General features: G+C 52.6%; 2 protein-coding genes across 8 annotated transcripts; one reads left to right on the top strand and one right to left on the bottom strand.

Annotated features, from left to right (window-relative positions):
• Positions 1 to 291: 291 nt before the first annotated feature.
• On the bottom strand, positions 292 to 6,915 carry CCDC142 (coiled-coil domain containing 142). Of its 5 annotated transcripts, none has more exons than XM_045978807.1 (9): positions 5,841 to 6,915; positions 5,436 to 5,522; positions 5,209 to 5,358; positions 4,944 to 5,074; positions 4,758 to 4,871; positions 1,419 to 1,533; positions 1,031 to 1,208; positions 704 to 903; positions 292 to 548 (listed from the first exon to the last, which is right to left on the bottom strand). In XM_045978807.1, exons 1-9 carry the CDS (start codon positions 6,907 to 6,909, stop codon positions 292 to 294), a joined length of 2,301 nt encoding a protein of 766 aa, XP_045834763.1. In that variant the 5' UTR covers positions 6,910 to 6,915. The 5 variants fall into 5 exon arrangements, with proteins under 5 accessions (XP_045834763.1, XP_045834766.1, XP_045834767.1 ...); XM_045978810.1 differs by having other exon boundaries at positions 353 to 548; positions 704 to 782; XM_045978811.1 differs by lacking the exon at positions 1,031 to 1,208 and having other exon boundaries at positions 353 to 548.
• Positions 6,916 to 7,091: 176 nt separating this feature from the next.
• Positions 7,092 to 15,272, top strand: TTC31 (tetratricopeptide repeat domain 31). Of its 3 annotated transcripts, none has more exons than XM_045978821.1 (13): positions 7,092 to 7,222; positions 7,386 to 7,474; positions 10,589 to 10,691; positions 10,811 to 11,034; positions 11,222 to 11,305; positions 11,993 to 12,049; positions 12,149 to 12,229; positions 12,343 to 12,537; positions 12,751 to 12,802; positions 12,890 to 12,980; positions 13,069 to 13,210; positions 13,425 to 13,526; positions 13,707 to 15,272. In XM_045978821.1, exons 1-13 carry the CDS (start codon positions 7,183 to 7,185, stop codon positions 14,001 to 14,003), a joined length of 1,557 nt encoding a protein of 518 aa, XP_045834777.1. In that variant the 5' UTR covers positions 7,092 to 7,182; the 3' UTR covers positions 14,004 to 15,272. The 3 variants fall into 3 exon arrangements, with proteins under 3 accessions (XP_045834777.1, XP_045834776.1, XP_045834778.1); XM_045978820.1 differs by having other exon boundaries at positions 13,704 to 15,272; XM_045978822.1 differs by having other exon boundaries at positions 7,098 to 7,222; positions 7,400 to 7,474; positions 10,589 to 11,034; positions 13,704 to 15,272.
• Positions 15,273 to 15,569: the final 297 nt, after the last annotated feature.

The raw sequence follows: 15,569 nt of genomic DNA, 5'->3' as shown, positions 1-15,569 counted from the left end.
CCAGTGCGAGTCCTGAGAGGTCTTCACTGTTGGGGTACTAGGCCTGAGCCTCGCACCGATGCTGACCTCCAGGTTCCAGGCTGTGGTTTGGCCCTTTACTCTGGATTGCAGGCACTGGAGTGATCACGGATGCTTCACTTTAAGTCCAGGTTCTGTGTAGCTTGTGGTTCTCAGGTAGCTTTTCTTCTAAGCTCCCAAACGTAGGCTTTTTAAATATGCAGTTCTAAATATTTGGGCTTTTCCAGCCAGAGTTGGGGAGCTCTGACTTTGTGGCTCTTGGTCCTAGGCTCCTTAGGATTCAGGGCTGATCCCCAGGCAGGAAAGAAAAGACAAGTGCCAACGCGGGCGCTGGTGCTGCCTCAAGGCCAGCCAGGCCTGCTGATTTCCCACCAGGTAAGCTTCTGGGCTAGGTCCCCCTCCCCACAGTGTGCTTAGCAGCTGAGCTGTCTGGGCTGAGGGTGATCCAGGCCGAAGAGGGGGCTCCAAGCTTTCTAGGCTGTTGAGGCTGCTGCTGGGCAGTTCGATGGACTGGACCTCATTGCATGTACCTGGGAAGGCAGGAGTCGAAAACAGGCAGTAGGCAGGAGGAGGGGTTTGACAACGATTGACAACCACACGAGGAAACTGATGAGGATGGGAGGTAGGATACATAAAGTAGCAAGAGGCAGGGCAAGGAGCCTAGAGTTGGGGAAGAGTGACTCACAGCAACAGGGGGGCCTCCTCTGGACCTCAGACTTAGGCAGGGGCTGCTGGAATAGACACAGCAGGGCACCATCCAGTCTCTGGAAGATGCTGAGTGTGAGCAGAGTCTGGCGAAGTTCCGGGGACAGGCCCCACTGTTCCTCCTCCAACAACTGGCGGACCACTCCAAAGTCTTGTCTAAGCTGCAGCGCCCCCTGCAGGCTGAGTGAAGGCCAGGGTACAATGTGGCCCCGGGCCTCTACTGCCTCTGCAACTGCTCTGCCCCACTTATCCCCTCCCCTTTGCCAGTTCCATTTAGCCCTCGGCCATTGCCTCCTTTTCTCCCCACCTGAACTGGATCCCGTGCGCCAGGATGTGGTCTAGCCAGGCACCCAGGATGGCTGTCAGTGCCTGGCCAAGGGCAGGGGCCTGCGCTTGAGGTGGCAATCCCTGCAATCCTTGCAACACAGGCTCCAGGACAGTGCGAACCACCAACCCAGCATACTCACTAGGAATGCTGGGGAGTTCTGGAGTGAGAGAAGAGAAAGACCAGGATATGAGGCTATGGAGATCCGTTAAGCCCCTAACAGAGTGTTTGGGGGAAGACGACAGGATTTGCAGGAGCACAGAAGGCAAGGACAAGGATGGAGACAGAGCAGTAGATCTAGGATTTGGAGGGATCAGAAGACTATTACCCCTTAGGAACTGTGGAAGGGGATGCTGGGAAGAGGAGTTACCGGGAGAGAGACGATGCCGCCAGTACCGACCCCGTGGCATGTAGATTTCGAAGCCCCGTGTGGCTTGTTTATGACATTCTTGAAAAAAGAGACTTAGTGACTCCTCAGGCAGGAGCTGTGGACATATGGAAAAAATGAAGGGGGCTTACCTGTTAGGGACTTGCCAAGTTATGATGCTCTTCTAAATCTGAGGTGTTTAAACTGGCTTCCATAAAGCCCCAGAACAGAACTGTATGCGTAATACAGTTCGGGCTTGGACCATTCTGACAAGAGATACCCTAACTTTTATTGGGTCTTCCTAAAGGCCAGGACCCAGAAAAGATTATAGACAATTGCCATAGGATTACCCTGCTTTCTTCAGCTTGGTTCAGGTTCTAGAAGTCCTCCAGGTTAATTTTACTTTATAGGAACATCAAGAGGAAAAAAACAGGGACACACCCTCACCACTATGAATGTTCCAAAGCAAATGCTAGAGAGAGGGGTCTGCATTACCTACAGACAGGCAGAGGCTGAAGAAAGGGAATTGTATGGTCTTCCATCAACTGTGAAAGGAAGGCAGGAATTATATGCAGACCAGGAAAAATGACTTTAACTTTCTGAGATTCAGGAACCTTTGGAATGTCCTTAACACTGAATATTTTTTACACCCTACTTCCATTTTCCCAGAGTAGTGTAACCTATAAAGCAAGAAAAGGCCCATGTGCTGGTTTGGTTTCTGTGCTTTGATAGGTTATCTTTTTGGAATGGGAGAGCAAAAAAAGAGGGGTCTCTTCAGCCTATTTTGGAGAAGAACCCCAAGAAATGGGTAATGTGGTAGCAGCTTCTGTAAAGACAAGGTGACTGGATGCCTGTTAGCCTGAAGAGAAGAAGGGGCCTGGGGGCCGGACAGGGAGAAGTGGAGCCCATGCAGCTTCTGGTACATATCCTGACAGTGGCCTATCTTAAATCCAATTCTTCCTCTCTTCTGAAAACCCAGACTCCCTCTTATTTATGCCAAGGAAATTACCCTTTTGTTGACTGACATTTATTAGGAATCTCCCTGCATTCAATACTCTGAGGAAACACAAGTTCACATTATGAAAGAGTCTTTCTGCCTGAGATGTTCCTAGAGGAACAAGGCATGCAGAGTCCTTCCCACAATGGTTAGTTCACATGGTAAGCACATTGTTCCTGTCCCTGTTCTCACAACTAGCAAGAGCTGGACCCTTCTCTTAGGTCTCCTTACTTCCCAACCTGACAGCTGCAGCTGAATGAGACTCTATCACGGTCTCCACTGTTCCCCTCCTGCTCCTCCCGTGGTTTTCCATCTCTCATGAGACAAAGCCCAAATTCTGTGGGCTGGTGTTCAGTGCCCTCCACAATTTTATGCCAACCTACTTTATCCTCCACAGAAACTCCAACAGGGAGTTTCTGCTTTGGTCAGTCATCTCCCCATTACTCCCTCAAGGAACTATGAACGTCCCATCTCCAGTAACCCCTGCCACTCTTCTGAGGCTGCATAGCCACCACCTTGAGCCACAGACCCTGTAGAGAGCTTCTGTAATGACATGCCTGCCATGGCCTGCCTTCCTCAGGGGATTCCCATGGCCATCATTGGGCAACGCCCTCATGAGAAGCCTGCTTTGGAGTATGTTGAGTTGAAGGAGACAGCAATAAACTGAGGTGGAACAGGCAGGTGCAGATCATAGATTAGGGCTAAACTATGCAGTGCATAGCACCAAGGCACTGTGAGTAAGCAGATATGTGGAGAAAAAAGGAGCAGAGGGACAAAGCCTGAACTCTATAGCCTTGCCCCTATTCAGGGCACAGGAGAAACTGGGGCAGGAAGAGAAAACAAAAAAAACTGAAACATCTTCCATAGTAGGAGCAGATACTGTGCAAAATGGGGAAAAATTAAAATAAAAATATAATACTAGTCATAAGTTTAGAATAAAATAAAATCTTAGAAGACAGGCAAGAATAGATGAAGCTTATCACTGTGGAATAGGAATCAGAAGTAGGTTGGGGGCAATTAAAGTGCTATTTTTTTCATTAGAAGACTTCTAAAATAATATCCTACTTCATTTTTAAACTATGGACATGTATTACTTTAATAAAAATGTAAATGGAGGCGCCTGGGTGGCTCAGTGGGTTAAAGCCTCTGCCTTTCGCTCAGGTCATGATCCCAGGGTCCTGGGATCGAGCCCCGCATCGGGCTCTCTGCTTGGCAGGGAGCCTGCTTCCTCCTCTCTCTCTCTCTCTGCCTGCCTCTCTCCCTGCTTGTGATCTCTGTCTGTCCAATAAATAAAATCTTTAAAAAAAATAAAAAATAAAAATGTAAATGATAAACAGAGAAAAGAGGAGAACATACTCTCAAAGCTAGTAAGTAAGGGGCTGACCTTGGCTCAGGTCATGATCTTGGGTCCTTGGATCCAGCCCTCCACCCCAACCTCTGTGCACTGAGCAGGGAGTCTGTTTGTCCCTCTCCCTTTGCCCCTCCCTCTGATTGTGCACATGTGCGCGCTCTCTCTCTCTCTCTCTCTCTCTCTCAAATAAATAAAAGCTTTTTTTAAAAAAAAGCTAGTAGATAGGGGCACCTGGGTGGCTCAGTGGGTTGAGCCTCTGCCTTCGGTTCAGGTCATGATCTCAGGGTCCTGGGATTGAGCCCCATATCGGGCTCTCTGCTCAGTGGGGAGCCTGCTTCCCTCCCTCCCTGCTCTCTGCTGCTCTGCCTACTTGTGATCTCTCTGTCAAATTAAAAAAAAAAAAAAAAAAAAAAAAAAGCTAATAGGTAAAAGGAAAGATTCAATCATTTATCTTGCTTTTTCTTTACAAAATATACTTCAACGTAACCAAGTAACTAATGAGGGCAAATTTCTTTATAGGAGTAAGTACTAATAAATAAAGATATGATAGAATTGGAATATCACCACTTTGTACCCCCTAATGAAATAATGGATCTAGGCAGTGATCATCAGTGGCTGTTAGCATCACAAAATGAGAGCCTGACATATAGATGAAACAAAATTGACCACAAGCTGATAATTGTTAAAGCCTCAGTGGTAGGAATATGGGGGTCCATTATACTCTTCTCTCTAATTTTGTTTATGTTTGAAGTTTTCCATAACAAGTGAAGGAAAGAGAGAACAAAAATGAACAGAGCAAGAAAAAATAAAATCAGCAGAGACTCCAAGGAGATTCCAAGTCAGTGGAATGTTCTGTGACTATCACCACCACCCCACCCCCCAAACTGGGCACAGAACTGACTCTCCAACTACCACTGTCAGGGCCCCTGCTCTTCTTTTTTTTTTTTTTTTTTTTTTCTTTTTCTGTCTCACACAGTGCCCCTGCTCTTCTTACCTGGATCTGTGAAGTTAGCTTCTGGATCTCCAGGCCCAGTTGCTGCTCCACTTCCAGGCCCAAACTTTCCTCTGCCGCCAGTCTAGACAGAGCTGCTGCCTCGTGCAGTAGAGGCTTTGGCAGAAACAGGAAGTGAGATTTGAGCCCAGCCCAGGCTGCTCCCCTTCCCACTTGCTAGCTACTCACAGGTAAGTTCTTCTGGATCAGGACCAGGAAGGAACCTGGGGACCACGCTGCCAGATGCTGTTGAGTTTTGCCCAGAAACCAGACCAAGGTGGTCTGCAGAGTACAGAGCCCCAGAGCAAGTGGTGCGGGACCTGGGGAGAGGAGGATGGAGTATCTGAGGGGTCGCAGAACCCCTCTGGGAGGAAGCAGGCTTCAGAACAGAGTAAAGGAATAATGGGGACATCTTCAACTGTCCTGTTCCTCCATACCCAGCGCCTTGTCTCACCTGGAGGCTGACAGAGGAGCAGCCCTGACCTGGGTTCTCGAAGGGCATCCAAGAGAGGAGGGAAGAGCTGTTGCAAAAGTTCAGTGGTATGAGAGGATGAGGCAAGGCTGCTCTGATCTTCACCAGCAGATCCCAAAGCCTGGCAGAAGCCTGAAGATGAGGGATAAGATCTGATGAGGAAGGAGCAGTCTGGGGCTGTTTCACTCCCAATGCCCCTTCCTTCTCACCTTGGTCCCAGCTCCAGGTAAGAGACTGATGAAACAGGTTGCGACACAAAGAAGCCAACTCCTTCTCACACTCCTGAGGCAGGGATGCTAGTGGGAGAAATGGCTCTGGAGCCTGAAAAGAGGCCTCTCTTTTCCAGAACCACCGCCCACTCAATGACGGAGGAAGAGGGGAGGCTGCCACTAAGACTCAAGACTTGAGTAGAAAGGAAGACTGGCCTTGAAACCCAGATGCTAGAGCCTGTCGGGTCAGGAGGGGGTTAGAGAGGTTGGGAGTAAGGGGTGGGGGAGGTAGTGTTCATTCTAAAGGGCCTGCTTCCTCAGTCTGCTTGGCAGGGGAGTGTTGTGGCTAGGGAGAAAAAGGAGACCCCGGTCTGCCCAAAGGCCCATCCAGGCCCCATCACTCACCCTGACCCAGTGCCTGACTCAGCTGTTGTGCCACTGCCCTGCGGTCCCTCCAGGGTCCTAGACTTAGGTCCAGACTCTGGGCACAAGCTGCCCACAGCAGGGTCCAGTACCGGCTCCACAGGGCTCCAGCCCCTTCAAGCCCCAGTCCACTGGTGGCTGAATCCGCCACGCCCCCCAGCAGTCCCAGCAGCCCCGGCAGCAGCTCCCGCTCTTCTTGGCATCGACTGCGGAGCTGATCCCGCAAGCCCGCTCCCTTGAGAGCCTCACCCAGCTGACCCGCCACCTGGCAACCCCGCTCCCCCGTCAGGAGGCGGAGCACACGGGCCGGCGGGAAAGGGCGCGCTGCTCCGGGGACATGGCTCAAGGCTTTTTCCTGCAGCTGGTGGTAGGCAGGAAGCGCCAGCAGCACGTCGGCAAGTTGGGAAGACAAGCCGGGGCTGGCCACCTCCCGACCCAGAGCCCGAAGCTGCATCTCGATGGCAGCATCCAGGCTCTGGGCGGCCAGTCCGATAGGGCGCGCCAGGAGTAACGGTACGGGAGTCTCCCGTAGGCCGATTTGCAGCACAGCTCCTCGGGAGGGGTGCGGTAGCAGGTCGCGGCACAGCTGAGGCCAGGGGCCCGGGTTAGGGCCCGGCGCGCTGTCACTCAAGATCCTCAGGAGGCGCACGGCCGCCTGTAGGTGGCGGGCGCAGTCCCGGGCTTGGAGGAGCTGCTCCCGCTCGCGATGCAGCCGCAGCAACACGGCCCGGAGACGCTGCAGTGCGGGAGGGATCGGGCGGCCGGCTGCCGCCTCCCGCCACCAGTCCGCCGCGCCCTCGTCGTGGTGCTCTCTGGCGTCCGCCGGCGCCGCCCACCACGGCCGCCCTCCCCGAGCTCCAGTTGGCCGCGGGTCTAGGCAGGGGATGCTCCCGGCAACCGGCAGCCACGACCAACCACGAAAGTCCCCGCCAGGAGTCCCCGCCTGCCTTCTCTCCCACTGCTCCTCCACAGCGCCTCCGGATTGCGCCCTCAACGGCGGTACGGTAGGAAGCGGAGGCAGAAGGCCACCAGAGCGAGATGCCTGGGCCATGGGGCGCCGCGTCCGGGACGAACCTAACGATTCCCACTTCCCCGCACTGCCCAACGCCCACTGCCGCCGGGACTCCGCCCCGTCCCAAGAGCCGTCATCTCTAGCCCGGGAGCCGCCGGGACCGTCGTGGACTCTCTCGCGCTCCGTAAGCGAAGGCTTCTGCCCCTAACAAAGATGGCGGTCTACCCTGTGCTACTCCGCCCCCCCATCCCCCCCAACCTCCCGGCGGTAATACCAGGCGGTCTTTCACTTTCGGATCACTGTTGATGGGAGATGGCGCCGATTCCGAAGGCAGTGGGGCGGATAAAGCTAGGTAAGCAGGTGTGACAAGACGACAAGGAGGTCCAGGAGGGGAGGGACAGCCCCACTTGGGTTTACCTGTTTTCAGTAGGGTCTTGTGCTTCACGGTTTGGGCGAAAGGCTCCGGCCCATCCTTCCCAATTCCCTTGACGCGCCACCGCCTTCGTTTACTATAGACTGTCCTCTGCAGTCTGGCTGCCCGCTGGAGGTCGCTGCTGTCCCCAAACTCTGCCAGGAATTCGGTCCCGAGGACTACGGCGCCGAGGTAAAAGGACTCCTAGCTCCCCCTCGCCCCGTTTCTCTGGGTCACACCTCTCTCCAGCCACACTGGGCTCGGAGGGCTCGGTAGAGGCGTAGCCTGGGGCTCGTGCTTGGAGGAGCGCGTGGCAAATGGAGGGTGGTGAAAGTGGGTAGGATTGGGCGGACGATGGTCTGAGTTGAGAATTGGGGAGTGGATGGGAGTTCTTTAGGGTAAGATAATATGAATAGAGGGAAGAGTGTGAGCAAAGACTCCAAGGCAAGGAAAAGTTTAGAAAACATCACTGAAGTGAGACTTGAGTGGTTTGGTTGGAACTGCAAGAAATGAGGGGGGGGAGGGCTAGGCAGCAAGTGGCTTGAAATGCTTGGATGTCCTCAAGTAGGTGATAGGGTTATTGAGGAGGGGACAGGATCAGATTTGGGAGCACTTAAGAAGCTGTATTTCTAGCTGCTTCCTGGGTATCACCAAAACCTCAAATTCAGCAATTCCGTTAGTTAATTCATCTATTTTGCAAGTTGATTGCTTTTCCTCTAACCTTAGTTTTGGCTAGTAACACAAACGGATATCCAGTTACTTAATGCAGAAATCTGAGAATCATTGTATATAATCCTCCCTTTCCTTTACCTCACACATTTAGCCAGTCTCTAAGATCCACTTTGGAAATGTCTCTCTCTCTCTCTTTTTTTAAAAAAGATTTTATTTATTTACTCATGAGAGACAGAGAGAGAGGCAGAGGGAGAAGCAGGCTCCCTGCTGAGCAGGGAGCCCCATGTGGGACTCCATTCCAGGACCCCGGGATCATGACCTGAAGCCTAAGGCAGATGCTTCACTGATTGAGCCACCTAGATGCCCCTGGAAATGTCTCTTGACTGTAGCCCATCATTTCCATTCCTGCTTCTGCTGCCACTGTCTTAGCTTAAGAATTCATTCTTTCTGTCATAGGGGCCTGCCAACTAAACATCCCGCCCCTAGAATCATGTCCTCCTCACCCCCACCCCAGTGCTGTTTCACTTGAGTGTTTGACTTGAGTGCTTCACTCCCCAGATCAGGTCCACTCCCATCCCTAACAAGACAAAGTCCAAACTCACTGGGTCACACAGGGTTCTTCAGAGCCAGCTCCTGGCTGCATCTCTAATGGAATAGTCTCCTCACCAATCACTCTGCCTTTTCTCATTCACCGCACTTACTGAGCACCACCAGTGTACCAGTTTTAGGCACTGGGAAGACAGCAGTAAACCAAACACAAAAATCCTTTGAGTCAGTGAATTAGAAGCATCTAGTGGAGGCAGCCAGTCAACAAATAAACAATACAGTATGCCAGATATGAAAAATACAAGGAAAAATAAGAAGGGTGGGGAGTGCTGAATGAAGTTGAGTTTCTCTTTTTAAAGGGAGTAGTCAGAAAGGGCCTCCTGGGAAAGGTTTAGCAGGCAGGGATCTGAAGGGGTGAGCCATTCACTGGGGAAAGAGCATTCCAGGGAGAGGAAGTAACAAGGACATAAGCCCTGAGATGGGAACACACTTGGTTTGTTGTAGGACCTTCACAGACCACTGACCACTGTAGCTAGAGGTGGGAACAGAGGAGAGGAGATGATTCATGGAGGACTGGGGAGCCAGATCGTGGCTGGCCACATGGTGAAGTAAGACAGTAGCACAGATTGTGCCTTGGGGAGAGGTAGAAGGTCAAGATCATCCCCCCTTTTTTTTTTTTTTGGTTTGTTTTTAGAGATGGCTAGACTGGGCCAGTTAGAAATTGAATTAAACCCAGCAGGAAATTGAATTTGAGAATAAGACTTGATGAAAGCCCACAGCAGTGTCACGAAGATGCTGTTGAGTCAGAACTATCTCCTGAAGGATAGCCTACCGCTGAGACTGTTTAGAAAGTTGACCATACCTCCCTGAGCTGAAGTCCTTCCTATGCATTCGTTTAGCACTCTGGTGTTTCGTGTGGCTTCCACGTTTCTCAGTCAGTGGGCCACCACCTAGTCAGGGGTGTGCTCTGTTTATACCTGAATGGCCCCAGAAGGACGAGATGACTCCTGTCCTCCTCCAGAACTGACACCAAACGAGGAATCTTGCAAGAACCACAGAATGTAACAGGCGAAGCCTTGAAGAGTCTTATCTCATGTTGTGAATGATGAAGCCAAGGTTCAGAGAGGCTAAATGACTTGTCCAAAGTCAATCGCCAGGCAGTATGGCAAAGCCAGAACTAAGATGCAGGCAGCAAAGTGCTCTTTCCGGTTCCATGCTTCTTGCCAATTGAAAGCGCAATAAAAAGCAGTGAATAATAAGGTTCTAAATTGTATAACACAGACCATGTATATACAGCTTGGTTGAGTGAGAGCAGAGATCACTGGAGATGAAGAAGTTTGAGGGAAGATGGAATTTGAACTGAACCTTGAAAGTGAGACAGGTGTGGTGAGAAGCTCAGAGCCAGGAGGGATTTAGGGACAGTTGGAGGGACGATCCCAACACTAGAAAAAACCTGAGAACAGAGGGACAACAGCAGCCAAGCAGGAGGAAATTATGGAGGAAGATTAGGAGGGTCAGTTCGGGCTTTCTGGAAGGCTCCAAATCCCAATGTGAGGAGCTAGACCCAATCCTGCCTATGGCCCTGGCAGCGGGGGATTACTGGAAGTTCCTGAGTAGGGAAGTAACTTCTGAGAGCTTGGTTTTGGGGGAAACAGACGACATGCAGGGGAGAGGCCAGCCAGGGATGCTGCACTCATTTCAGAGTGATGTAGCTCCAGAGCGGGTTCTATGGAGTTGCCTATATTTAAGGATATGGCAGGGTGTGTAGCTGGAAGGAAGAGGGCTCTTTCTGGGCCTCAGTGTAGCTGACATAGTGGCAGGTCAAGGGGAGGAGATCTTATATGATAGAAAAGGCTGGGCTGAGGGCCACACAGAACGCTTGGGAAGCAGGAGGATGGTGAAGGAGGTGATAAACCGGGAAAACCAGAGCAGCGTGTCTTCAGGCCCTGAGCAGGGGAGAAGGTCAGCCAGTAAGGTTCTCCAGGTTGGGTGGTTGGGTTGTGGTCTCCATGGTGGAGGAGTCAACCCAGCCAAGTCCCCCATTCTCTCCTAGAGCTCCCCCCAACTCCCCTCTTCTCCCCCTCCCAGGACATAGCGGATTTTCTTCAACGGCTTGTGGCGAGTGATCCCCAGGGCCTGCACCGGATCCATGTGGACAGGAGCAGCGGGCGGCTACAGCTCTGGCACCATGGTGGGGCGTGCAGGGGCCGAGCCCAGGGATGGAGGCTGGTACCCTGGGGAGGGCCGGCCCTCAGATGTTCCTCTTTCTCATGTACCTTTTCTTTCCCTTCTCCCTGTCCCTCCGGACAGATTACCTCCTGGACCATTTCTGCGATGAGGGGAAAACGCCTAGACAGAGTGACATGGCCAAGGGGGTCAAGGGATTGGGCACCTACTGTGGTCTCCGAAAGTCCTTCCTATATCCTTGTCAAGGGTCTGAGCCCTGTCCTCCTAGCCCCTCTGCCCCTTCCCCTGGTGGCTCAGACAGCCTACTTCAGGTGGCCATGCCCCAGAAGCTCCTGCTGACAGAAGAGGTGAGACTGTCAGCAAGGGGCCTCCCCTCGCCCAGTGCTCTTCTAACTGCCATGTGCCATGTGCCCTCATGTGCCCTGTCTGGCCCCTAATCTGGACCTTTCAAGGTCCTTCCATCCTGCTGGCCTCCCTTTGGTTTTCTCGTTCTCCCTCTCTCTCTTTTCCGGTCACCTGCCTTTTCTTCTCTAGGAAGCCAACCACCTGGCTGAGGAGCTGGTGGCTGAAGAGGAGCGCATGAAACAGAGAGCAGAGAAGAAACGACTCAAGAAGAAGGTAGCTGGAGGGCAGGAGAAGTGGGAACCCAGAGGGATTGGGGAGAGGGAAAGGGGGACACATTGCGAGGACAGGAAAGAACTTGGGGTAGCCCATAATGGATCCTCTTGAGAGAGGGGGCCCAGGAGGCTCAGAGTCTGGAGGGGAGGGTCTCATGGAAGCCCTATGGTGTGATGGTTCTGGAGTTACACTGTGCCGCCTGGGCTGAATTCTGCCTCTTTCTTACTGGGGGACCTCTGCCTGGTGCGTCTCCTGTCTGCTTTTTCACCTGTAACACAAGGATAACAACAAAACCTACCTCATGGAGTTGCAGGGATCAAATGAGATAGTGTGTGTGAAGCTCTTAACCTGGTACATGACCTGTAGTCTCTACTGTACATGTAAAGAATTGGCTTTAAGAATCAGATTGTGGGGGCGCCTGGGTGGCTCAGTGGGTTAAAGCCTCTGCCTTCGGCTCAGGTCATGATCCCAGAGTCCTGGGATCGAGCCCCACATCAGGCTCTCTGCTCTGCAGGGAGCCTGCTTCCTCCTCTCTCTCTGCCTGCCTCTCTGCCTAGTTGTGATTTCTCTCTGTCAAATAAATAAAAAATATTAAAAAAAAAAAAAGAATCAGATTGTGTGTGTGTGTGTGTATTTACATGTAGCGTTCAAAATAAATCATCAGCGTCAGCATCATTATCATTGCAGCGTCAAAAGGATCGCAAGCGACAGGAGCGCTTGGAGCAGGAGGGTGGGGAGCCCAAGGTGAGTGTCTCCAAGCAGGTATGAAGAACACTAGGTGCCAGGAGGGTGGGAGCTCAGAGGGCAGGCAGCTCAAGTGATCCCCATCTGCCTTCCCTCCAGGTCATGGCCACCCCAAATGGGGATGGGAGCCCCCCATCCAGCCCGGGGAACCCTTCTCAGGGACAGTGTGGTGAGGAAGAGGTGAGAGCTTCCTTCCTTTCTTGGTCTCGGACCCCCCCACCCCGCCTCCCTCTCTCCCTACTCCAGGACACATTTCATCTCCACTCCCTCCTAACTTTCCTTTCTGCTCACAGGACTCGCTGGATCTATCTAGCACGTTTGTGTCTCTGGCTTTGCGCAAAGTTGGGGATTGGCCTCCCAGTGCCCGCAGAGAGAAGGGACTGAGCCAGGAGCCTCGAGGCAAAAGCCGGAGTCCCCAAGAAAAGATGGGCCAGGCGGAAGTGAGCTCTCTAATAGAAGAGAGCCCCAGGCAGAGTCCTAAAGCAGAGGTGAGGTGACCAGTAGAAGTTCTCTGGCTCTAGGATTAAGAGATGTGGGTAGGCTCCATCACTGACAGGGAAGGTAGGGCTGATCCCATCTTGCAGGACTGTCATAAGAATTACAGAAGTTGGGAAGTTGGCAATAGTCATTGTTTGAGCAAAGGAGAAGGATTTGGGGAGGCTGAGGCCTGAATCCTGCTTGACTTTGCTCCCCATCCGTAGGCATCTCCGGGACTGCTGGCAGTTGCCTTACAGCAGAGCCAGGAGCTAGCAAGTGAGATTCTCTCTTTCTCTCTCCCTCCTTACCTCACCCTCCCCGGGATAGCCCCATCTCAACCCTCCCACCTTCTCTCCTCCCCAGCACTGGGTACCAGCTTTGCCCAAAATGGCTTCTACCACAAGGCTGTGGTTCTCTTTACCCAGGCTTTGAAGCTCAACCCCCAGGATTATCGGTGAGTGGGGGCTTGGCCGCTGTGCTGGGAGGTCAGGGTGAGGCAGAGCGTTGCGGATCTAGACTTTTGGTCACTTTGTCTTTACCAGGTTATTTGGAAACCGCTCTTTCTGCCATGAGCGGCTGGGTCAGCCCATGTGGGCCCTGGCTGATGCCCAAGTGGCCCTCACCCTGCGACCGGGCTGGCCCCGGGGCCTTTTCCGCCTGGGCAAGGCCCTGATGGGACTGCAGGTAAGGGATCTGAGATTGGAAGTGTGGGTGGAATTTGGGTAGCATGGGGTAGGGATTGGGTCTGTACTGACATTTTCTAGTAAAGCTGGTACCACAGTGTCACAGTGTCAGTGGTACTAGGAGCTGAGGTGAGTTTGAGGAACGGGACAGTTTTAATTTCCTTCCCCACCTTGATACCTAAACTTTCCTCTTTCTAATCACTCTGGGACGAAAGCGTTTTGAAGAGGCAGCTGCTGTGTTCCAGGAGACTCTGAGAGGCAGCTCCCAGCCCGATGCCGCCCGGGAGCTCCATTCTTGCCTTCTGCACCTTGCTCTGGTAAGGGAACCAGGCCCACTGGCGGGCCCAGAGCGGGCAGCCGGAGAGCTGACTGGGATTTCCACAGCGAGTGCTGCTCCTTTCATCAGGATAGTGATGGCAGGGATGGGTGGGAGGAGGGGCATGGGCTATGCTGCTGGAAAGGAGGAACAGGTGCCCCCCTCTCTCCCTTCTCAGCAGAATCAGCGACGAGGAATCCGGGAGCCACTTCTGTCAACTGGGTTCCCACAGCCATTTTACCAAGCTGGGCCTGGCACCTCAAGCCTCCTGTCTGTCATTTGTCCTCCAAGCACTGCTCCAAGAGCCGCTGGCCTTCTGTCTCCACCGCTGCATTATCCCCCGAGTCACCTGAGCCACTGTAACTCGCCCCTTCCCCAGACTCAGAGTAGGAGACCCCACCCTCTCCATCTCCGGGGCGCCTCAAAGGGCTCTGGTATCCTGGGACTTCGGCCGCAGCATTTACCTCAGGCCAGATGATGGAGGACCTGTCTCTCATAGGACAAGGCCATGTGTGCCTCCCCTAGTTCCCTGCATATCTTGAGATCTTGTAGTCTAAAGCCATAATTAAAGATACCGCTGGTGGCCGTTCCTCTTGCCAAAGAGACCCGATGACAGAAAGGAACCCCATGTCCACTGAAACAAACTTCCTTTGATTCTGAAGCAGATGGCTTTCTCTGGAGCAGTAGAGAAAAATAAAATCCACCAAGGCTAAGGAGGGAACTGTATAGAAGTTCAGGTTTTCAGACTATATTAGACCCAGAAGGGAGCATCTGGGGCCTGCTTTGATTTTTGGCTCTGGGCACCTCATGCACCAGCCAGAGATCTGTGCTCAGGAGCAGGTTCAGGGGATGCCTGAGGCCTGAGTCCCACCCTGCATCGTGGCAGATGCTCACAGCTTCCTGAGCCCGGCCTCACCTTGTTCCTTCTAGCCCCAGCCCCTCATGCCTTGTTTCCTGTCACTAGGTGCACATTCTGACCTCTCCTTTGCCCAGGGGCCTCACCTTCTCCAACTGCCAGAAGGTTCACTGGGGTTTACATTTGAGAAATCCCTTCCCAGGTCCTGCCTGGAGCTGGCAGGGTACACACATCTCCACAGCCTGCCCACCCGTGCTGGCTCTCCTGCTCATGGGACCCCAGCAGGCACCCCGGCTGCTGCTCCTGTGGCCGTGCTTTCTCCACTCCGGCACTAGGCGTTGTAATGAGCATCTCCCCATGTCAGTTTACTCAGTATTTCGACCAAGCATCATTGCCCCCAAAGAAGGCTGTCATTCCCTGCTTCCTGTGTAAGAATCATGATCTTATGGTTTCTCCTCGAAGATCCTGACAGCTTCCCCTGACTGCTTCCTCCCTAGCCCTTCCTGGGACTCTCAGCTCACTGAAATGTGGATCTGCAGGGGACTCAGGCCTCCCAGAATGCCTTGCCCGGAGGAACCATTCATCGGGAGAAATGATTCTTGCCCCCCCCCCCCCCCCCCCGCCGTGGTCTTGCTCAACACCATTCACAGCTGTGTAGGGGATGTTGAAAAAAACCTTTATATAGGGCTTTCCCAGATGATTTTTGTTTACAGAGCAGGCTCCTTCAATACTGTATAGCAGAATGAAGCCTGCCAGCATGAGCTGGGTCACCTTGGGCAGGTCTTAACGTCTGTGCCTTAGGTCCCTCATCTGAAAAATGGGGGCAGTCCCTACCTCACAGGGCAGTTGTGAGGACTGAAAGTCATAGTGTGAAAAAATACAGAATAGGTGCTAAATAAATTTTTTAAAAAGATTTTATTTATTTATTTATTTATCTGTCAGAGAGAGCGCGAGAGCACAGGCAGGCAGAGTGGCAGCAGAGGCAGAGAAAGAAGCAGAGAGAAGCAGGCTCCCTGCCGAGCAAGGAGCCTGATGTGGGACTCAATCCCAGGATGCTGGGATCATGACCTGAGCCAAAGGCAGCCACTTAACCAACTGAGCCACCCAGGCGTCCCAATAAATTGGTTTTTATCTGCAATGGTCCTACATACTCATGATTCCCCCACAGTGGAAAGAGGGGATTATGAG

Source organism: Meles meles, chromosome 15 (genome assembly GCF_922984935.1).
Source record: "Meles meles chromosome 15, mMelMel3.1 paternal haplotype, whole genome shotgun sequence".
Classification (NCBI taxonomy): Eukaryota; Metazoa; Chordata; class Mammalia; order Carnivora; family Mustelidae; genus Meles; species Meles meles.
Note: the sequence above shows the minus strand (reverse complement) of the source record. Positions and strands in the feature narration are given on the sequence as shown.

Excerpts from the sequence above, each read along its gene's own strand:
- TTC31 (XM_045978820.1), top strand. The coding sequence starts at position 7,183 with ATGGCGCCGATTCCGAAGGCAGTGGGGCGGATAAAGCTAG. Across the intron at positions 7,223-7,385 it reads AGTGGGGCGGATAAAGCTAG|ACTGTCCTCTGCAGTCTGGC; the intron begins GTAAGCAGGTGT and ends CGTTTACTATAG. Across the intron at positions 7,475-10,588 it reads CCGAGGACTACGGCGCCGAG|GACATAGCGGATTTTCTTCA; the intron begins GTAAAAGGACTC and ends TCCCCCTCCCAG.
- CCDC142 (XM_045978807.1), bottom strand. The coding sequence starts at position 6,909 with ATGGCCCAGGCATCTCGCTCTGGTGGCCTTCTGCCTCCGCTTCCTACC. Across the intron at positions 5,359-5,435 it reads TACCTGGAGCTGGGACCAAG|GCTTCTGCCAGGCTTTGGGA; the intron begins GTGAGAAGGAAG and ends CCTCATCTTCAG. Across the intron at positions 5,075-5,208 it reads GCTCCTCTGTCAGCCTCCAG|GTCCCGCACCACTTGCTCTG; the intron begins GTGAGACAAGGC and ends TCCTCTCCCCAG.